This window comes from Micromys minutus (genome assembly GCF_963924665.1).
Source record: "Micromys minutus genome assembly, chromosome: 17".
NCBI lineage: Eukaryota > Metazoa > Chordata > Mammalia > Rodentia > Muridae > Micromys > Micromys minutus.
This window is the reverse complement of record NC_137952.1, coordinates 29207383-29231094: the sequence shown is the minus strand read 5'-3', so window position 1 is coordinate 29231094 and position 23712 is coordinate 29207383. Positions and strand designations below refer to the sequence as shown.

At 43.7% G+C, this 23712-nt stretch overlaps 2 protein-coding genes across 5 annotated transcripts in view; both read left to right on the top strand.

Moving 5' to 3' along the window:
* Nucleotides 1-14743: 14743 nt before the first annotated feature.
* LOC308431503 (peptidyl-prolyl cis-trans isomerase A-like) lies at nt 14744-15230 on the top strand (the record flags this gene model as incomplete). The annotated part of the gene is given in 3 exon segments (XM_080931010.1): nt 14744-15107; nt 15110-15136; nt 15139-15230. Coding segments are annotated over 3 exon segments (483 nt in total).
* Nucleotides 15231-20984: 5754 nt separating this feature from the next.
* The window catches only part of FRMD5 (FERM domain containing 5), a gene marked incomplete at both ends in the record, with an annotated part of 253846 nt that continues 251118 nt past the window's right edge, over nt 20985-23712 (top strand). For all 4 annotated transcript variants that reach the window (XM_080931318.1, XM_080931317.1, XM_080931316.1 and 1 more), the window contains one exon: nt 20985-21097. In XM_080931318.1, coding sequence (XP_080787444.1) covers nt 20996-21097 — 102 coding nt within the window. The remainder of the gene's footprint in view (nt 21098-23712) is intronic.

Below are 23712 nucleotides of genomic sequence, written 5' to 3'. Positions count from 1 at the left end.
CAGCTGCTAAGTTCTGAGTTCTCAGGGAATGAATGAATTTGAAGGCTATGCAGCGGCATTCCTTCTGTACCCAGAGACCCTTGAGATGCCCAAGGGAGACGGTCACACGTTGTAAAGGTGAAAAACTATAGGGCTGGAGAGTTAGCTCAGCAGTTAAGAACACGGGCTGCTATTCCATAGGTCCAGGGTTCAGTTCCCAGAATCCATCAGTCACTCCAGTCCCAAATAATCCAATGTCCTCTCCTGGTCTATGGGGACACTGGGCATGTAAGTGGCACACAAACATACATGCAGGCAAAACAACCATACAAGAGAGAAAGTAAATACTACTTACTTTTGAAAAGTTGAACATTAAACTTTAGGAGGGACCTTTCTCCTCCTTAGCATGGAAAAGGAGCCTGGCCTGGGTGACTCACGGTGGCAAGAGCTTATCACGGCTGAAGCTGGTATTAGATAGATCACCACTTTTTTTTTTTTTTTCTTCCTGAAATGTCACTTGCAATGGACAATGACATGGCTGTACTTTAATGAAGTGACTTCATTTTCAGTTAGTGTGCCAACGCTATAATGTGCTAATTAACCAAGATCTCACTCTTGGTTTCTCTTCTTATCCATGCCCAAAGTAAAACAGCCAAGAGGATGATGGCTTGCTTTCTTGAAGACACTAACTTTAAGTTGTGTATAAGGTTTTCCCAATGTTATTTTTGGTCACTGAGCACCTCATTTGGGGGCAAGTGTGGAGATACTTGTAGACAATGTGTGAAATTTCTCAAAGCAATAAAGAGAAAAAATTTCCAGGAAATTCTCTCCACACAGGAGAGAGTCAGAGTCAGTGGTACAGGTTGACAGTTGTTCACAATGGTCCTGTTCTTGATGCTGATGGTTTTCGGCAGATAAAATAAGAGTATTATTAGTAGAGACAGGGTAGATCTGTGATGCAGAGATGCACACAATGTGGGGCTCAGAGGACTTGAGTGCAAACACCTGTAGCCTAGTTTTTGTTTCTTTTTCTATTCAGTTGACATATAAAAAGCTTGCCCTCATCACATTGCTACATTGTTTTGTGGATGCTTCATGGGTTGGCTAAATTGAACTAGTTGGTATAAATCGCCTCTCATTTGGAAGAATAGCAACAAAGTGCTTCGAAACCTTATCAGATTGTTTAGGAGCCTTACCTGGGGAAAGTACGCAGTGTCCATACAAACGACTAAGGGCCTTAAGCTAAGTTAATTAAGACCTCTTTCCTGGGAATTTAGCACTGGGGTGTGGAACAGAGTCAGGGGAGTCAGAGAGGGTTGGGGTGGGGTCACCCATTTTTTTCACTAAGGAGATGCAGAAGCTGAAAAAGCCAGTCTTCCGAGAAGATAGAAGATGTCATAGAGCCTAGCAGAAATGAAAACAATGTTTTCAGTCTCGACCCCCATGTCAAGTCCCCAGTGAAACCTGGCTGTCCAGTCAGCTTTCTCAGATACGCCAATCTTTTTAAACAAGGGCATCATCTCTCCAAGTTTATGTAAGTTCGTTCGCATGGGCTTTTGTTCCTCGCAGGCAATTGCCCTTACATGGCTAAACTCTGCAGGATGAAGGCCATATTTACTGCAAATGCCTGGCTTCTGAAAACTTTGCTAGAATTGTCTAGTTTAGCTTTCCAGTATATGAATTGCTTGTTTAGCTCAACAGATGCTGCAGGCTTTGTGGGCAAATAGTTCCTGAGGAAATGCTGACTATTGTAAAAAAAAACTTTACAGCGATGGGTACACATGCTTAACCATGCACAGTCTAACCAGATATGTAAAAAACTTGCGAATTTTTCTCTCTTTAACCAAACTCAGCTCTACTGGTATAGGTGAACTTACAGCAGTCATGCACGGCAATGAAATGTCTCATCATAAAAGGATAAAAAGATGGATAAAATAATCACATTCATCAAGCTTTAACCCCCTTTGCTTCTGCTTTAGACCTCTGACACCAATTATGTAAATGTGCTCCCTCAGTACTGGGTAGCTTTTGCATTATAATTTAAATATAGATGCCGATGAAAACAAAAGGGAATGAATGCACTGTCCCTTTCAGAATTTAGAATGTGAACTGATTTGCCGATTAGTTTCTCTGGAATTGCCAGGCAGCTGGAGAAACAGCTGGACCAGTTTCTGAACATCATCAACAAGGAAAAAAAATCCCTACAATTTGAATTACAATAAGGGTTTTCATCTGAATTTTATAGTATTGTTTAATAAATACAAAACATGATTTACTGGAAATTGGCAGCTTTCCTGTTTACATTATCAAGGGTCTTATGAGGCTGAAGCCAAATGAGACAGAAGTTTCTGGATTCACTTAGAGTAATCAGTTTGGGTTTTATTTGAAGGGCTAAAAAAACCCAGTTTAAAGGAGCTTAAGAGTAGAGGCTAGACACATAGTGCATCCCTAGGTTTCTTTATGTTTTAGGCCCAGCTATTGCTATTTATTGTTGTTTGCTTCTCAAGACAGGATTTTTCTCTGTAGCCTCAAACTCAGAGATCTGCCTGCCTCTGTCTCCCAAGTGCTGGGATTAAAGGTGTGCTCCACCCCTGTGAGAAAGGCCTAGCTATCATTAGTATTATGTCTTGAGACACCATTGGCTGTGTAATCCAAGCTGATCTCTTGTCTCATCTCTTAGGTGCTAAGATATCAGACATTGGTCACCGCAATGGAAAAAGCCCAGTTCTCCTGTGGGCTCAGCCTCACTGTGTCTCACCTTTGTGACTTCTGAAATGGTAATGACGGCAGTGTTTGTTTCGCTGGATAGTGAAGAGAACGAAATGAAGTATCTAAAACAGTGCCTGGCACACAGTGAGTGATATTAGTTAATATTATCCCCCAAAATGTAAAGCCTCGTGTGTGTGTGTGTGTGTGTGTGTGTGTGTGTGTGTGTGTGTTATAATTTCTGCCAATGGGACAAACCATTTTATTAGTACAGTATCTTTTCAAAGCCAACCAGTAACTCATGTCTTATTATGGATGTAAAACAGTGTGTGCTGTATAAGGGATTGTAAACTGTATGCATACATGTGTATAATATAATAACTTTGTATGTGTGCATATATGTGTATAATATAATGACTTTGTATGTACAAGCAGTCTTGATCTCAGATTTCAAACATCCTACTTTTTTTTTTACTGGCTCTTAATCCTGCCTGGTAAGTTGCTTGAACAATAATTACCTTAAGACAGTGAAGGCCAGAATTCTGGTTAACTATAAGTACACAGGTATAATAAGGTCAAGACTAGTGTTATATGGAGCCAGCTGCAGATCCTAGGAGGAGGTACAGCCTCATTGGAGAGCCCAGGAAGCTTTTAACAAGAAAGCTTGACTTGGAGTTAGGAAGACACCTTATCTGGTATAATACTCAGGAAGAGGAATACTTAAAAGTCCAAGCAGGCCTCCTGAATCAGGACGTCTGTAAATAGCACCATCTAGTCTGCGGACTAACAAGAGCATGATGAACTCCTGCTCAGAGGCAGTGATTTCAGTCTATGTCAAGAAAAGGTGCGAATCAGGGGAACCAGAAAGGAACTTGGTTACTGGAAATGGGGCTGACACAGCTCAGAAAGAACAACTCTGCGATTGGTTTTGGGTAAAGATGGACCCTGGGTATAGGCTGGGCAGACTGTGTGTGTCCAAAAGCCCAGCTAAAAGAGGCTGGGAATGTTAGGAGTAAAGGAAGAGACAAATGCCAGCATATCCACTAGGGAGGGAAGTGTTCTTTTCTGGAAGTTTCTTTTGTCTTAACCTTAATTACAGAAACCACACTGGATGTCATTCTCTCAATGAACAAACAAGGTTTTAAACATGTCATGTGACCCTAGAGACATCTCAGAGACATGGGAAGAAAGAAGAGAAAACTGTATTTCAAAGAGAAAGTGTTTGTTTCTTCCTGCCTATAAACTCCGAGACAGTGAATATTTTCTTTCTCTGTGTCCTTAAATACTCTCTATAGCGGAGCTAGAAAACAAAACAAAACAAAACAAAAACAAAAACAGGTCTTCTTAACACAAATTTATAATCGAAGGCTTAATCCCAGGTTAAAACCTTGTAACATAAGAAAAAGCTGGTTCGAACCTTTTATAGCGGTGGAATGAGTAAGCTGAGGCAGCTTCAGCTACATGTGGGTCTGCAGTCTCTCTTTCCTGGTGTTGACTCCCAAGCCAGAGACATTATCTTGAGAGACAGGCTGTCTCAGCAGACACTCCTCTCTGGGCTGACCAATAGAGGCCGAGCAAGACTAGCTGTAACTTCACAGAAGTTGTGCTTTTACAACTGAAGCACTTTATCAGCTCCAGTCTTTAGTGTTGAAAGAGAAGAGGATTTAATTTGAAAAAAAATCAAATGCCTGTATTAGATAGAGAATGTGCTTATTGTCAGAATTTTTTTAGTTGTAGAGGACAGTCATGTATGTAAGAACTGTGTGCTGTTCAGCATATCTGTTCCCAGGACTGATTACAACTACAAGTGAAAATTCTTTTTTTTTTCCTAGTCTTAATTTGTTGTCTAGATCATGTAATTGGATCAGTCGAGCACATGGAAATCAGACTAAAAGAATTGCATTATTTTGTATTTGCTAAAGCAATGAGATACTTAAGACACATTAAAATGATATCGACAAGGCTGGAGAGATGGCTCAGCAGTTGAGAGTGAGTCCTGCTCTTCCAGAGGTCCTGAGTTCAATTCTCAGCACCTGCATTAAGTGGCTCACAGTTGTTTCCAACCCCAGTTCAAGGGGACCCAATTCCCCTGGGCTCCCTAGGCACTGGCACATATGTGCACATGCTTAACCCACACACATAATTAAAAATAATAAAATAAAAATATGACGCTGACAATTATGGTTAAGATGAACATGGGAAAGGAAAGAAAATAGAACAAAGAAAGGAAGAAGCAGTTGAGTCCCCAGCCCTGACCTCTGTGATAAAAATGTCACTGTCACTGTGTTGACTGACAAAATGCTTGCTCCAAGGCCCTGCGTTTGATCTCCTGAACTAAAGATAAAAAAATGTTTACGATCTGGATTTCCAGCTTATATTATCCTGGATTTTCTTTAGCTTTCCCCCTTTTATTGACTTACTGTTACAGCCATCTGTTAACCTAATGGGGGATAAGGAACTAAAGCTAATGGCGGAGGCTTTGTGTGTTCTGCTCCTTTTCCGTTGTTTGAGCACTTGTCTCTAGAAGCACATTCTCCCAGCAACTCTTTGGGAGTCTATCAATACCAAGAAGGAAGTCAGGCTAGAGGGATGACTCAGGGAGAACATTGACAGTTCAATTCCCAGTGCCCACACTTCAGCTCACGATTGTAAGTCTAGTTACAGGGCATCTGAGGCCGCCTTCTGGCCTCTGTGAGCAACAGTTTAGGCCCCTGGTGCACAGACATACATGCAGGTAAAATAACCATACATATAAAATAAAATTTTTTAAAAATTTAAAAAACGGAAGTCGAGACTTAACAATAGGCCTGGAGTCACAGTGCTGGAAGTGTTTGGAACAAGAGAATGATGTAAGTTTAAGACCAGGTGGGTCTATAAAGTGAGTAGCAGGTCAGCGGGGCTACAGAGCAACACTCTGCCTAAACAAACAAAACCCAAACCTCTAGATTAAAACAAGGGCTGGATAGATGGATCAGTGGCTAAGAATAATTGCTGCACGTTGGGAGCACCCACGGATCACTAGGGAAATCAGGAATGTTAAGCACTCTACAGAGGAGATAAAACACTTGCTTTCTCAGCCAGAAGCTGGCTGTGGTATTGTTACCAACCCTGAAGTGGAAGTTTCTGGTTTCTTTGGAGACTTAGTTGTGTCATGTGATATTTTTTTCTGGAAACTGTCTTTTGAGACGATGTTTTGCTGAGAACGGATACGTGGTGTTTTTCTAGAAGCAGCCTGGGGAAAGGTCATGTGATGTCTTGCTGGAACGGACGTTGAGAGACCACATGAAGAGTGTATGTATCACCAGACAGACTGTGGAGGGTGCGATTGTATTGGTTCACCTCGAAATTCCTTGCTGGGCTTTGTTGGGCTTCACTGACGATGTGGGTCTTTGCGACGGAGCTATGGCATTGGTTCACCTTGCTTTCTTCACTGATCTTCATTTGTCATGATGCCGTAGAGAGAAACACACCAAAGAACTTCTGGTGGTGTGCTGGCTGCTTCTTACTGCTTCATGGGACTCCTGCTGATCTGCGGAGCCTCAGGGTTTCTTCTGGTTTGAGCTGCTGCTGCTGGTTCCAGTGAACTAGACTGCTGACAATCAAGATAGGAATCGCCCCAAGGAACTACTTTTAAACAGGTCCATGTCCCCCTTGTTTGGTTAACCATCTTCCTCTCCTACCTTTGGTCGGTGGGCTATAAAGGGAGGTTGAAACGTTTATGAACCCTTCTTAAAGTAGGTTTTAAAAAATATAAGCCTACAGAACCTGGTGACCTCACCCAAATCCAGACTCTCCATGCCTAGACTATTGTCTTTATCTCCCATTTAAATAACCTATCCTAAGGGGAGACGTCACGTATACCTTATAGCCTGCTGACCTCTGTGCTGTCTTGATCAGAGGTCACACCAGATGCTAGGCCCTTAAGCTAGGCCACATGTACTTTTGTAATGGGATTTCTATATAGTCACACCTTAAGCTTTATTGTGAACCTAGATTTGGATTGATTGTTGCTTTTTTCCCCAAATTTCATTGCATTTAAATATGCCCACAACATTACCTGTCATCAGATTCCCTGAAGTTTGCTCCAGGTTGTTGACGTCAATCTGAACTGAGTTTTCATTCTCACCTGCCTACCTTGACATCTGCAGGATCCCCCTGAGCTTCACATCATGAGTTCAGAATCCAGAATCCATGGAAAAAGCTGGCTGTGGCTGCCCTCACATCTGTAGTCCTGTGTGTTGGGTACAAGTAGAGACAGAGGGATGGCTGGGATTGGCTCTGGTTTCAAGGAGAGACCCTGACTCAAGGGAATAAGATGGAGAATGATTACCAGGATACCTGATGTTCTGCTCTGGCCTGTGTATGGGAATCACACACCTGTACATACAGGTGCACAAACAGCACACACACACACACACACACACACACACACACACACAACCAAAAAGCAAAACAAAAACCAAGCCACCAATAAAAACAGAGACATAGCTAGGTTAAGTGTGAGGCCCTAGGTTCAATTCCCAAGAAGGAAAAGAAAAACCAGCAAAAAAGAAAGAAAAAGATATATCTGCCTTTTCCATTTTTATTCTATTGTTCAAAACAAATAAGTAGCCACACTTGATTCTACTGGGGGAAGGAATTAAAGCCCCACCTCTGAAAGAAATATCTGAGGACATAAACAATCCCCGGGGCAGTCTTATCTCCTAGTTTGTGTTGATGATTTTGGTAAACTCACCTTTCAAGAACACCCTGAAGAAGGAAGGGTACATGTGAGTTAAATTACTTTTGAGACCTTACATGTGATTGCGCTTGTGGGCACAGCGTTTTGGGAGGAACTTATTTCCCAGAGCCTGCAGATGTTTCCTCACAGAGCTGCTCTTGAGAAGTCAGAAACTTAATGCTTGTTCCTGATACTCTTTTTTATTCTGGAAAAAAACGTGTTGTGTCTGTTCCCAGGGCTCAAAGATTTTCCAGTGTTGTCAGGGCATAGATTTGTTTCTATCCATTGTGCAGGACACTTGGCAGGCTCCATAAATTTGAAAATTCATGTTGTTCATTTTGGGCCCTTTTCATGAATTATGCCCTTGATAATTGCTCACAGTCCATTTTCTTTCTGCTTCTGCTCAGTTTTACTCACTAATTTCCTTATTTTATTTTTGTTATGTCCCCCCCCCATTTTTTTTCTTCAGACAGGGTCTCTGGTAGGCTAGACTGCCTTTGAATTGATTATCCTCCTGTCTCAGCTTCCCAAATGCCTAAGATTATAGTTGGGTACTACCTTGCCTAGTAAATACTTACTGATAAATTATTCTCCTTTTTTTTTTTTTTCTGGAGATCGGAGACAGGTCCTATCCTGTTACCCAGGATTCTCTGGCAGAACTGAGAGGATAAATATCTATCAAAGAGGGATTTACTAGATTGGCTTACATGATGTGATTTGGGCGGTCCATCAACTGTTCTCTTCACACTGCAAACACTGAGAGCCTGGCAGCTGTTCAGCTCAAGAGGCTGGTTGCCTTAGCTGTGCAGCATACTGCTGAAGGCCTGCAAGATACCTTTCACCCTTGTCAGTGAGTGACTGAATCATTATCATCATAATCATCATCATCATCAGACATCATCATATGACATCATCATCATATGACATCATCATATGCAGCAGCAGCAGCAGTGTGGAGGAAACTGTGAGCAGGGTCAGTGAGGTCAAGAGCAAGAAGATGACAGAATAGATGTCAAAGGTGACAGGTGGAGCTTGCTGTCGCTGCCAGGAAGGCAACTGGGTGAAAAGCAATGCTTCCTGCCCCAAACTTCCTTTTTTTGGCCACCGCTGGAAGTTGCTGCCTACTTTTAGGGAGGGTTCTCCACTTCAAACAACTTGATCAAGACTATCCCTTATCCATTTGTCCAGTGGCTTTATCTCATAGTTAATTCCAGATCTGGCCAAACCGATATCTAAGAATAACCATCACACTAGATAGTAGGTAAGGACTTGACCACGTCCAACACTCAGATTTATTGTTTGGAGATCTTTTTCTAGCTTAGTGCCTGTTCCCTCTTGTTTTTGTCTTTATACTTCTTTCTTTCTTGAGACAGAGACCTGCCACATAACCCTGACTGTCCTGTAACTTGCTACGTAGACCAGACTGTCTTCTTAGAACTTACAGCAACCCTGACCAACCCGAACTACCTGCCCCTGACTACCCAGTGCCAGGATTACAGGTATGTGCCACCACACCCAACTCAGTCTATATTATATGTTAGATGTATTTCTTTTTTAAAAGTATGTATTTTCATTTTAACTGACATAGTAATTATACATATTTATGAGGCACAATAGAACATTTAATTACAGAGCCGTGTAACTGGTATAGTTGTAACCCCCAGACATGTTACATTTTGTGTGGAGAACACTAATTATCCTTAGAGGTAGTTCTTTTTAAAATAGAAAAATTAACAATTTTATACAATATGCAAATGCATTTTGGTCATGTCCACCCCCAGCTCCTCCTCTCACTTGCTCAGACCTCCCTAGAGCGTGTTCTTCCCACCTCATGCCTTCATGTCTCCTCCTCCTCTGCTTCCTAGAACCTATTGAGTCCAATTAACACTACCTGAAGGAGTATGAGTGACTTCCCAGTAGCCACACCCCTGAAGAAAAGCGACTCCTCTTTCCCCAGCAGCCACTAATTGCTAATAGTGTCTCATCTGGAAGTGGGACCCACCATCCCCCCCATCCATAGCAGAATTGTTGACAGGCTTGGTCTCCTGCAAGATTAGTTCAGGTAACCATGACTGTGAGGTCCTAAGTGCAACAGCCATGTCATGCTCAGTAGACGGATCACTGGTGTGCACCCCAACACCCAGTTCCAGTATATTTTTGCTGGGTTTCTTTTTCAGTCACATTGGGCTTTAAGACCACCAGGATTCTAACAACCATCTTGCTGACCTGGGCATGAGGTGCACAATGAGTCTAATGTGGCCATAGTGAGTCCCAAGCCAACCAGGACATAAAGATTACACACACTTATGGAGTACCATCTGACCTCTCTCTCTCTCTCTCTCTCTCTCTCTCTCTCTCTCTCTCTCTCTCTCTCTGTGTGTGTGTGTGTGTGTGTGTGTGCATATGTCTGGGCACACATGTGTGGGGACGGTCATGTATGTGAGGTACTGGGGTCCTGGGGTTGATGTTGGATGTATTCCTCAATAGTTCTCCATTTTACTTTTTGTCTTTTAAAGGCGTTGGAGATAAAAAATATTTTTACATGTATTGATGTTTTGCCTCCATGTATGGGCCACACATCTGTTCCTGGAGCCTGCAGATGCCAGAAGATGGTGTCTGAACCCTAGAGATGATTATGGATAGTTTTTGAGCCACCATGTGGTTGTGGAAACAGAACCTACATCCTCTGTAAAAGCAGAAAGTGGTCTCTAACCACTGAGCAATCTCTCCAGCCCAACTTCATTTCACTTCTTTCTTTCTTTTTTCTTTTCTTTTTTTCTTCCTTACTTTTTTTTTTTTTTTTTTTTTTTTTTTTTGATGCTGGGTCTCTCATTGAGCTTGGAACTCATCGATTGCAGCTTGAAAAGTTGCCCCAGGGATGCCTTGTCTCTGCCTCTTAAGTGCTATTTACCCAACTTTTTATGTGTTTTCTAGGGAATCTGAACTCCAGACCCTGTGCTTGAAAAACAAGTGCTTTATCCAGGAGCCATCTGCCCAACCAACCCTCTTACTCCAGCATGATGTTTTGGTACATGAATATATAATACAACATTTAAGTCAGATCAAATGTATCTAGCTCCTCAAATTGCATTTCCTTAAGATGTATTTATTTTTATTTCATTTTATAGTATTCTTGCATGCATGCATGTCTGTGCACCAGATGCATATCTTGTGCCTATAGAGGTAAGAAGAGGGTGCCGGATCTCCTGGGACTAGAGTTGCCTGGGTCCTCTGGAAGAGCAGCCAGTGCTCTTAATCCCAGAGTTACCTCTTTAACCCCATATTTAGCACATTTATTTTTTTCTGTTCCTTTCCTTTCCTTTCTTTTCGTCCCCCTCTACTTTCCTTCTTGAGATGGGGTTTCTCTTCATAGCCCTGGCTGTCCTGGAACTCACTATATAGACCAGGCTGGCCTTGAATTTACAGAAATTTATAGCTGCCTCTGCTTCCTGAGCACGGGGAGCAAAAAACGTGCACCACAGCACCCAGCAAAAGGTTTATTTATCTTTATGTGTACATATATGTTCCTGAGCGAGTGAGTGTATATGTGACATATACATTCAGGTGCCCATGGAGGCCAGAGGGCGGCCTTTGGATCCCTTGGAAATGGAGTTGCAGGAAATGTGGATGCTGGGAAGTGAACTGGAGTCCTCTGCAAGAGCGGTGAATGCTCTTAACTGCTGAGCCATCGCTCCAGCCTAGAATTTCTTGAGGAAGGCAAACTCTTTTCTCTCAACTTTTTGAAATGCTGCTTTTCCTCTTCCTTGTCTTCCTCCTCCTCCACCTCTTCCCGTCTCCTGCTTACCCTTCCTGTCTCCTCTTCACCTGTCGTTATCCTAGTGTGCAACTGCACACCAGAACTTGCTCCGATGGAACTCCATTTCCTGCCTGTGATCAATCATTCTCTGACCCTCCCTGGCCAGAACATCCTCAGCTTCTGGAAACTCCATTTTATTCTCAACGTCAGCTCTAAACTCTTCACGTGGGTGAGATCTTCCAGTGCTGTATCTCTGTGCCTTACCCATCCACTGACCGTAGTGACCTTCACACCTAATCCATCCACTGACCATAGTGACCTTCATTCCTACCCACGCTACTACAGGTCACAGGATTCTGTTCTGTGGACGGCACAAATTGATCTGTGCTCCTCATTTCCTTTACCCATCCATCCAACGACTTAAGTTGTCTCCATTTCAACAGCCTTCATGCACTGTGCTGCAGGGAGTCAGTCCTCTTAGCGTACAAATTTCACACCCTTTGTGAGCACACACCGCACTTGCATTGCTGGATCATATGGCCATTCTACTTTTGATTTCTCAGTGTCTCTCCATACAGCTGTTTATACTGGCTGTACTAATTTACACTCCAAACAACAATATACAAGAGTTCCCTTTTCTCTACATCCCCACCAACATTTTGTTGTGGTTGTTGATTTGATAATTGTCACCCTTACTAGTATGAGATTCATTGTAGTTTTAATTTTTATTTCTGATTAGTGATATTGCACAGTTTTCATAGTTCTATTGACCATTTGTTTATCTTTATTAGTAAAAGTCTATTTAAATCTGGTGTCATCTTCCATCTATCTATCTACCTACCTACCTACCTATCTATCTATCTATCATCTGTCTGTCTGTCTGTCTATCATCTGTCTGTATGTCTGTCTACCTGACCATTATATGTCAGTGCTGTGGATCAAATCCACAGACCTGCACATGCCAGGCAGGTGTGACTCTTTTAGCTGTTTCTTCAGCCTTAGTTCCATTTCTTCAGTGGGATTATTTGTTTTTCTGTTAGTAATTTTTTATATGTTTTAGATATTAACTGTTGTCGGATGTATAGTTCACAAATATTTTCTCCTATCCCATGGGTTGATTTACACTCTGATTAATATTGCCTTTGTAATGCAGAAGCTTTTTAGTTTAATGCATTCCCATTTGCTAACTTCATTTTTTTCTTCTGCTTTTTTTTCCAGGACTTTAAAAAAAATGCTCATTATAATCACTTGAAGACTTTATATATTTTTTCTTCCAGTAAATTTTTATTTTCAGGCCTTATATTTATTTTTAATCCATTTTAAGTTGATTTTTTGCAATTCCTGTACACTACCCATTTCTGAACAAACTATTTAGCAAAGAATTTTCACTTCTCCAAACATGGAGGGAAAACCTGGAGATGAGGTAACAATAGAAACTTAGCAGTAAGCACTGAATCCATTTGAATGTAACACTGCACAGCAAATGGAAATATTGTTGCTGAAAGCTACGCTTATTGTAAACCCCAAAGAAAGGGATGTTGCAGAATTCCCATTTGGATTGTGGAGAGGATGAGCGTAGGTTTTTAGAGCAGGTAGCCTCTTGAGGGTACGAATCAGGAAACGCAGTGCTCCAATTTTCTTCTCTTTCAATAGACTCTTTTCCCAGATTCATTCTCACTTCTCTACTGTCTTTTACGTTCATCTGTTCAATAAGACCACAAATGTTGAATATCCCACCACATTAACAAACCACTTACTAAATGTTATTGAAGTAATTTTTCAGGTTGCCTGGAATGGCAAATTCTCTGAGAATTAGGGATGATCATTAATCTTGGCAATCTCCCAGCACCTCTCAAATACACTTGAACATACTCCACCATCAATAACTTTTTATTTTTATTTCTTGAGTCACGGTCTCACAATGCAGCCCAGGTTGGCCTTGAATGTGTGTTCCTCCAACGTCAGCCTCCAGAGCATTGGACTTATGGGCACTGATCACCACACCTAGATCAGCAAATCTTCTAAATAAGTGACTTATGTTTTGCTGCTAGAATAATAGCCGAGGACTAGCTAGAAAAATAAGAAGAATGCATCACCATCTGAGAATAAGCAAAGGCTTACACATAGACTGGACAATTCGTGGAGGTGCTTTCAGTGCCTCATTAAGCGTATTCTATTGTTCCTACAATTCATTTTTCCCAATTAAATAATCTTTTTATATTCTCGGTTAATTCTTTATACTGCCCTAAAAAAGCCACTAACAAATACAAACCCAATACTTTTACTTCTTTGCCAAAATAGCCTTTAAGTCTTTCATCCTATCAAGTTGTTTGACTGCCTGTTCGGTCATAGCTGGAAGTCTGATCTAACCTTACTAAGCCCACCTCCTAATATGCTTCACATTCTCCACACCATCAGGGTTACTTGTGGTTTGGGAACATGGTGTACACATCTGTGCTTTTGTATCTTTGCCCATAGTGTTTCTCGGGTGTCACACTTACCAGGCGCAGTGGCAAACACCTGTAGTTCCAGCAACACAGAGCCTAGGAAAGTCTAAGCCAAGGTCTTGGAGATCAGCCTGAGAAACAAAAAGAGTTTGCAAGACAGAGTAACAGAGATCTGCCACCCCCACCCTATCCTTCTCTTGTTTTCTGCACCCATCAAGACCCCCTGTCCCTCAGGGTCCAACTCAAATGCTTTGTCTACAAACCATCCTGTCTCTCAAGTTTATATCATGGTATGATTTTCTTCCCTTCCTGAGAAAGGATTTTCTCTGGGAGGTGATGTTTCCATGCTCCGTGTATTGTGCATACATGAAAAAAAATCAACAAACCTCAGAGCTAACTGAGCTATGAGCAATTGTGTTGTGGCTAAGTGTATATATATCTATCCAACATTCTCTCCTACATCGAGAACTTCCTGATTTGTTTTCTTTTCTCATATTTGAACTATGTCTTATATACTCAAAAGATGTTATCACAGTATCTGACATTAAATGTTCGGCAAATATACTTGTGAATAAAAAGCACATCTTCATGTAAAGGAAGAAATTCTTAGTATAAGAGAGGCAAAGGTCTAGAAAGGTGGAAAATCTGTCTCTTAAACTGGAGGTGGGATTCTGTCCTGACAACAGAGAATACTTATTCAAGGGAAAATGATATCAATTGCTTAATGACACATATTAAAGTAATTCTTAATCTAACACACTCAGAACGTGTGAAGCAGCCATTATTCTGAGTGCAGATGCTTCAGGTAGAAGAATGATGCTTTATTTGAGTGGGCAGATCTCTGGGTGGAGCAGGAGCCCTGTCCCTGTAATCAGGATGGGAAGAAGCTCAAAGCTTGCTTCTTTCTTCTTGGTGTGTCTAGAGGACAGAGAGATGGAAATGTTCTTAGAGCAGAAGTTGAGATGTAAGAGGGACAGGAAATTAAAGCTGTGTTCCTTATTGTTTGCTGGGGAAATGATTATACCGAGGGACTGGATCTTCCTGGATCAACATACGAAGACTTTACTCAGTCCTTATAAGAAATGCTGTTGGCTTTGCAGACACTGCTGTCGCTTTTCACCTCCTGCTGCAGCCATGGTCAACCCCATCGTGTTCTTCGACACCATGGCGGATGGCGAGCCCTTGGGCCACATCTCCTTCGAGCTGTTTGCAGACAAAGTTCCAAAGACATCAGAAAACTCTCTGAGCACTGGAGAGAAAGAATTTGGCTATAAGGGTTCCTCCTTTCACAGAATTATTCCAGGATCCATGTGCCAGGGTGGTGACTTTACACGCCATAATGGCACTGGCGGCAGGTCCATCTATGGAGAGGAATTTGAGGATGAGAACTTCATCCTGAAGCACACAGGTCCTGGCATCTTGTCCATGGCAAATGCTGGACCAAACACAAATGGTTCCCAGTTTTTTATCTGCACTGCCAAGGCTGAGTGGCTTGATGGAAGCATGTGGTCTTTGGGAAGGTGAAAGAAAGTATGACATTGTGGAAGCCATGGCGCGTTCTGGGTCCAGGAATGGCAAGACCAGCAAGAAGAACACCATTTCCGACTGTGGACAACTCTAATTTCTTTTGACTTGCTGGCATTTTACCCATCAAACCATTCTTTCTGTAGCTCAGGAGAGCACTCCCACCCCATCTGCTCGCAATATCCTATAATCTCTGCTCTCACTGAAGTTCTTTGGGCTCCGTATTTTCCTCATTCCCCTTAAAGTCTAGCTGGATTGCAAAGTTAAGTTTATGATTATGAATAAAAACTAAATAAGAAAAAAAAGAAATGCTCTTAAACTGTATGTTTGTGTGTGGATACATGTGTGTGTGTGTTTGTGTGTGGATGTTAGGGGGACAACCATTAAGTAACCTGGGTTCCTAGCTCACAGGGATTAAACTGACTACCAGGGAGTCTGCACGGGTCTGACCTAGGCCTTGTGCATATATGTTATATAGTTGTACAGCTTGGTCTTCTTGCAGGGCTCATAACCGTGGGGGTAGGGCTGTCTCTGATGATTTTGCCTGCTTATGGGACCCTTTTCCTCCTACTGGGTTGCCTTGTTCAGCCTTAATATGAGGGGAAGTGCTTAATCTTATTGCGACTTGATGTGCCGTGTATGGTTAATAACCTTCGGATTGGCCTTTTCTGAAGGGAAATAAAGGCGGGCTGGAAGGGGTTGGGGGAATGACTGGGAGGGTAGGAGGGAGGGGAAAGTGTGGTTGGATATAATGGATGAGAAAACAAATAAAAAATCAAAAAAAGATAGAAAAACAAATGCAGTGGTCCCATTGACTCTGAGGTCAAGGTCACCCCTTGGGCATGGAGATTACATTCTAGTTCAATCATCCACGGAAAAGATAGTATCTGGAACAGAAAAATGAGACTTTAAAAGTGGACTTTAACCTAAGAGTTGTTGGTTCAGGATGACCTAACCATGGTCAAGGGATTTTTGCTAAGGACAGGAAGCTGTCCAGTCTGAGAACTTGGGGTACTTACCCTTTTAGTCCACAAAGCCTCAGGATAGCTCTGTCATACCTTTCAAAATATAAACAATTATAGCCCACCCCCCTTTTCTCTTGTTTTCTCCTGGTGCTCGAGACAGAAAGGTCTCCCACGCGCTAGAACACTACTAACGAGCCACATCTCTAGCCCCAGAAAGCAGACCTTAGTCTGTGCAGTGTACTGTAGAGAGACTCTGATGAGAAGGACTCGAGTTAATGATGCTCCGCATAAGAAAAGACGACACAGTGCTGAACCACAAGCCTTTAATCCCAACAAGGAGACCGAAATGGATCTCTATGAATTCAAGAGCTGCCTGACAAACTTACTTTATATAGTATGTTCTAGAACAGTCAGGACTATGTAGAGAGACTCTGTATTAAAAAAAAAAAAAAAAAAAAAAGTCAGGCTAAAGAAAAACAAAACCAGGTGCTTCTTACTCCTTCCTGCCAAAACTTAGAGCAATGCAGTCCTCCAGTTGGAGAGACCAGCAGGGCGTGGCTGGGGAGGGGTGGGGCTTCTGAAAAAAAAAAAAGCATCCAGATATTTCAGGCATATCTGGGAGCTGGTACCTCCCTGATGTGACTGTTAGTATCAATTTGACACGATCTAGAGTCACTAGAAAAGTCTCAGTGAGGATCTGTCTTTATCAGACTGTGGCTCTGTCTGTGGGGGGTTGTCTTCATTAGGTTAATAGTAGTGGTAAGACTTGCATGCATGCACATCTGTGAGAGAGACAAGGCAAATTCCTTGGGGGTCTTGGAGTGTAGAAAAGAGGAGAAGGTCAGTAGAGTAGCCTTTATGTATTCATTCTCTCTGCTCTGACTGTGGGTGTTGTTGAATGAAAATTTAGTGAGACAAGAGGAAAGAGCCCCTGGTTAAAAGAAAAAAAAAATGCTGTTTCGCCCTGTCCGCCGGGCTGGAGACACGCCGAGGCCGTCTGCCGGTGCTAGCTGGCGTTAGCCTGAGATGACTTTTTTTTTTTAAATATAAATTTCACGCAACAGGGTGTGGGTGGCTGCTTTAAGTTCCCGATGCTTCGTCTACCTCACAATAATGGTCTGTAACCTGGAATTAAAATGAAAATAAACTCTTTCCCTTACATTGCTGTTGTCAGGAAACCAGAAATGAAACAGGGATACCTGGGGACTCCTTCACAATAGAGAAGGGAGCTAGCATCCTGGTAACTTGGAAGGTGGGGTTCTCAACCATTGTAATTTGCAATTTTGTTTTAAATATAGCTTCCTTATACTTAAAGACATGAAAGCACAACACTGGTTCTCAAAGGCACAAGAAGCCTTGTGATTTTGTTAAGCCTTGTCCTGAGACAAGGTCTTAGCATAGGCTGGCCTGGAATCCACTTTGTAGCAGAAGGATGACCTTGAACTTTGATTCTTTTTGCCTCCACCTCCTGAGTGCTGGGGTCATAGAGGTACATCAGCCCACCCTATTCTGTGCGTTTATCGACTAGGACCCAGAGTGTTCTGCAAGTTAAGCAGGCCCTCGACTGACTGAGCTCCAACCCCAGCCTCATATGGAGCCTTTAATGGACAATCCTTCTCTGTACTGGGCTCAAGAACCTTGAGAAAAATTAAGCATTTGGTTTTTCCAGTTTGACTCTACTGGAACCCCATCTTTCCAGTACCCCCCCCCACTCATCTGCTCATCTTTTAGAGGCTCGTACTAGACTCTTGTCTCTCACTGTTTTCTACCCTCTACTCATCAGAGAGCAAAGGACAGTCTGCAGATGCTTCTTATGCACAAAGACAGGTGATTCTTGACCTGGGAGCGTCCAGGCAGATGTGATTTTTCTCTGGCTGAGCTGGGATGCTACTGGAAACTCTGCATAGCTGCCACCACCCTGCCTTCCTGACCACGCCCACCATCGCACTTAGGAGACAGCATTCGGAGCATCCAGTTCCTCACAGCTTTCACATTCCTGTGCTTTGCCTTTTTATCCTAACAGCTGCTTATTTGCATAACCTGTTAAAGATACATCCCCATCATCACAGTAATGGACGTAGTCTAGCTTCTTGGATGTTTTTCCTTCCTCTTTTAGATTTTGTAACAAGTAGTAACTTTGCCTTCAACAAAAGTGCTTCCTGCTTGAAAATTTCCATTTCTCCCAGTTACACAACAAGGCTGGATTTACCCAGAGATACTTATGCTTATGCTTAGCTATGGGACCTTCCTGACGCTCTTGAAGTATTTATATATATATATATAAATAAATTTTATTTGTATGTGTGTATGTCTCCGTATGCATTTGTGCATCTGTATGCAAGTTTCATGGTGCATGTGTGACAATCAGAAGACAAATTACAGGAGTTGGTTCTCTTCTTCCTCCATGCGGATCCTGGGGATTGAACTCTGCTTGTCATGCTTGGCAACAAGCACCTCCACCCACTGAGATATCTTGTCAGCACAAGGAATGAAAATATTTTAAGATATTTTTTAATATTTTCAAGAATTATTTATTTTATGTATATGAGTACACTGTAGCTGTCTTCAGACACACCAGAAGAGGGAATTGGATCTCATTACAGATGGTTGTGAGCCACCATGTAGTTGCTGGGAATTGAACTCAGGACCTCTGGAAGAGCAGTCAGTGCTCTTAACCGCTGAGCCATCTCTCCAGCCTTTCCTAGTTTCCTTAAAGATCTTTCTGGAGTTGTAGCTGGAATAGCATACCCATCATTCCATTTACTAGCTCATCGTTTATAGAATGCCTCCTTCTATATTCCAGGCCCCAGGCTACTGGCCCGGTTGTGAAGTAGACAGAGAATTTGACTGGTTTTATTCTCGTAAGCATGTCAGGAGTGCACTGAAAAGAACGTCTTCTCATGGCTACTAAATGCAGCAAGTGAACAGTCCACAATACTAAGGTGATAGTAGGTGGTGGTGGTGGTATTGGAATCCAAAGATACTAGTGAAACATACTGTTAAGGTCGAGAGCCAGCTAGGTGTCAAACACCTCTACTTTAAACACTGAAGGACTTGAAGGGGATCTATTTGCAGTTATCTGGGCTACATAGTGAAATTCCGTCTCAAAAATGTAAAAGTTGGGGATGTAGTTCAATGTTAAGAGCTACTACCAGCCCTTAATTAGCAAATGCTAAGTCTTGGATGTGATTCAGGCAAACATGCAGATAAAATTAAGGTAGGATTAGGCATAGGGGTGCATGATTTTAATCCCAGCACTTGGGGGGGGGGCAGAGACAAGTGGATCTCTGAGTTGGAGGACAGCCTGCTCTACATAGAGAGTTTGAGTACAGCCAGAGCTACAAAATAAACTACTGTCTTGAAACCCCTCTCCCCAAAAAGGTCAGATATTTTTTTCTAGTCTAGTATGGGTTTTAATAGTTATCTATTATTATGCTGATATACTAAGAGCATACATGCAATAAGAAATTCATAATTCCATATTTTAAATGAATATGTGTCTCACAAGTCTAATGTTTTGCATTGACATTGTTTCAGTGCTGGGTCTTGTCACCTGCTGGGACAGGGCTCTACCACTGAGTTACACCCCTATTCCAACCTAATTCCCCGTTAACATTTCCTTTCATTGAAATCTTTGAAGGTAGAGCCAGTGGAATAGCTTAGTGGGTAAAGGTGCTTGCTAGGTAAGTCTGGGAACCCGAGGTTGATCACGGAAACCCACACAAAGGTGGCAGGAGAGAACCGATCCCACCAAGTTGTCCTCTGACCTTCACACCCGCGCGTGGCACCTGAGTGTTCCTATTCCATGCACACGCACACATTGATACTATTAATAATACAGTCTTTGAAGGTGACTGTCTCTTAGTGAAGTTCTGGAAAGGAACTTTAAGTCTGCAGATGGGGAGGACACAAAGGAAAGGAATCCTCCTCCCCTTTCTTTGTGCTATACAGCTCCTGACCTATTGTTTCGTTGCAGAAGTCTGAAGGTGTAATAATTCTTTCTAAAAGTACAAGGAAAGGTCCACCACTTCCTGTTCCTTGCCCAGCTAAGGAGCACACCTCAGCCTCCTTTTGTCTCCTGAAAATAAAAGGAGGGTTAGAGCTAGGGTTTTCTAAGCGCTAAACGCGGGCGCTTACACGCTTCTGTGGTTGCACCAGAGTAAATAGCGATTGTAAAACAGATGTTCGCCAAAATAAGGGTGCTCGAGGCACAGGGGCTCATGGAGCTGACTTAGGGCAGCGCACAGGTGGGGGCAGCCTCCAGGTCGGGAATCGCGGGTGACTGTTTTCTGCAGGTGCCGCCTCCTCGCTTTGGCTTCCATGAGAGTAGGAGCCGGGTGTTGCAGGGTGCGAGAATTGACTCCTGAAACAGCTCAAATGTTATTCCAGCTTGTAGACATCGATCTTCTGAAGTGTCCACACATGGCCCGGCCCAGGACAAACAGCATCCATACCAACCACCGCCCGCGAAGGGAGCGAGCGAGGGCTCGGGGCGCTAAGGGGCTGGCCCGACTGGGCTCAGTACTGCTGTTTTGCGGTGATTGCTTCCTCTGCCCGCTCATCATCCCCATTCCTTGTCCTGATTGGCTCATTCTCCTGCTAATCGGTTCCGCCGCGCTGACCTCCATTGGCCCCCTACCTAGGCCCCGCCCCATGAGCTGGGCACGGGCAGTGGGGCGCCCGGCAGAGAACCCAGCTTGCTTGGGGTTTGGGGGAAGGCGGTGGTGGCTCTGTAGAAGGAAGAAGAGTGGGGTGGGAGGAGGCAGCCGTGGCGATCCGGCCAGGGTGATGGTGCAGGTGCTAAGGGCCGGCGCGGAGCTGCCGCGCTGAGGGGCGACGGGTCCGGAGTCCGCAGCGCTGCCGCGTCGCTCCCGAGGACGGGCGAGCGGGCGGGAAGATGCTGAGCAGGTTGATGAGCGGCAGCAGCAGGAGTCTGGAGCGCGAGTACAGCTGCACCGTGCGGCTGCTGGACGACAGCGAGTACACCTGCACCATCCAGGTCAGCGCCGCGTCGCTCGCCCGCCCGCCCGCCCGCTCGCTCGCGGGATCCGGCTCCCCAGACTCGGCTAAGTTGGCGGGGGGCCGCCGCCCGGGGTCGCTCCAGCTCTAACCCCGGCGCGGCGCTTTGTCCGCCCGGCAGCTGCACCGCCCGGCGCGCGGCATCCCAGCCCGAGCTCAGCCGGGGGCTGGTTCCGCGCGCCGCGCGCCCCTGCGGGGTGAGTCGCGTCCCGCACCCGCAACTCCTGCTCTGTGCCCTCTCGGGCGGTGACCCCGGGTCTCGGCTTCTCCAGCCGGCGGATAGGCAGCACGTTGGGCGGGCAGCCCGGGCTAGGCGTGTAGGGCGGGAGATGCCTGCCCCGGCCGCCCCGTCGAGGGGCGCGGGCTGAGGCTCCCCCGGGCCCCGCCAGGCCCGCCAGCCCCGCCAGCCAGCCTTTATCTCCCTGGTTGGAAGGATAAAGGTTTATGTCATAATTTCTCCCGAGCGTTTGTGAGTCAGACAGAACGCGCAGCCCATGCAGAGTGGCCTATTGAAGGCTCCCAGCCCTCTGTGCTTTGAGGATCTAGCTCCTTCCCTCGTCTTTTGATCCCCAAATATCAGCGTGTTGGTTATTTCTGGGGTTGGGGGGCGTGAGGCAAAGATTTAGCAACAAGTTCCAACGATTTGGAGGTTAGCCGTGGCTGGAAAGGATCGGAGACTTACGGAAAAGCCAACAATGCAATAATGCCGTACAGCATTTCTTTCAGAACCTGGTTTTTACAACCCCTTGCTTGTGTCCCTTCACTACTGCTGGGTGGCGCGTCAGGAGGCATATATGGTTTTCCCTGGGAATGCAGCCTGTCCTTTATAAAGTCAGAGGCTGAAAACACCGACAATGCTCTCAGGTTTAGTTCTTCAACCAGAGGACCCTGCCTACGCTCACTACCAAAAACTGCTCTTTGTGGAGAAGAAAATTTGAGTTGGACCCAGAAGGGTCTCACCTGATCACCTGATTCCTTTCCTTTCCTGCGAGAACCTGGAGGAGGCTTCTAAGCACAGATGTGGGGGGAAAAATGCAAACCCGCCTAGATCTTACCCTCAGGTGCCCCCATCTATCTTCTGTCTGTCTGTCTGTCTGTCTGTCTATCATCTATCGTTTGGCTGACAGAGCACAATACCATTAAAAAAATGTGAGAAAGACCCTGGGTAGAGAGTAGATGCTTAATGCTGACTGTGCTCAGTTCAACCTCCTCCTCTGTACCCTCCTCTCCCCTCCCTCCTCCCCCTCCCCCGCCCCCAAGCCCTGGGCTTAAGTGCTGACTGCTGCCAAAGATCCAGGGGAGTGGAGATTGAGTAGAGTCTTTTTGAAGTCTACTTAATACAGATTAAATGCCCATAAAAATGCGAGCGGTGAAATGAAAGGGTTCCGGTAAGATGGAGAGACGGTGTGTGTTGTTTCCCGACTCCATAGTGGCTCGCTACTTTTTGTTTCTGTGGTGTCATTGTTTCTATGTACAGCCCCCCCCCCCCACCTTGTTTTAATGGAGGAGGAGAAAACATGGAATTGACACCTTCGCAGTTTGAGCACATTTTCAGGAGCTTTAAAAGTCTTTATCCCTTGGCTTAAAAATTTAACAAATGTGTAAAATAGCCTGCCGAGGGCAGTGTGAGGTTTAGGCTTCATACATCTTAATACTTTTGTGGTCTATAGTGACATAAAATTTCCTAGTAGATCATTAACTTTTGCCAAGGTATAGGGTGCAAATGTAACACCTCCTCTAAAAAACGGTCGATAACCTTGTGGTTTTTCGGTCTCAGGAAAGGCAACTTTTTATTCTTCCTAGAACAGGTGAGGTTGATTACTATTGTGGTGAGGTTGTTTAATATTGTAATCGGTGATGGTTTTTAATGTCATTGAGGGGGAAAAAAAGAGAACGTTTTAAAGTTAAATTGGCCTTAGTGGGATAACATTTACTATATTCTACTATGCCTGTGTTTATCTTTTTTGTTGCCCTTATAATTTAATGTTACAAGAATTAATCATAGTTCCTATGCACAGTCTAGATGTGTTAACCATTGCACATAATGATTTTGGCGTAGTCTCTAAAACACAGGAATTGTAGCATATTTGCCTTTTTTTCTTTAACATTACTATTTAGATGCTGTTTTGCTTTTGTTTTTACCCATTATGAGAAAAGGCTTGATAAAAGACAGTATATGATTCTAATATTTATATGTAGCTTTTTAAGTAAAACATTTACGGATTGAGCTTTTCTTAGCAACTTTTCCTTTCTGTATTTCTACTGTGTGTTGTGTGTGTGACCATATGCGTGTGTCCACATGTTCTTGCTTGTTAAACATTCAGTACAGTTTTTAATATGGAAGGGAGGAGTGGGCTCCCTATTTAGCTACACATTATTCTTAATACTTTTAAGACTGGCAATACTATATATTAAATCTTTTGGTGATGACTTGAACTCCTTTTTTTCTTAAAGTGTTATACTTTCATTTAGATACGGTGTCTATCTTAGAAATATTTTGATGACTTTTGAAGTAACCAGAGACCATGTAGGGCAGTACCGAATTAGAAATGTATCATTGGTCGGTGTCATGAAAGCCATGTTTGGTGAATTTCA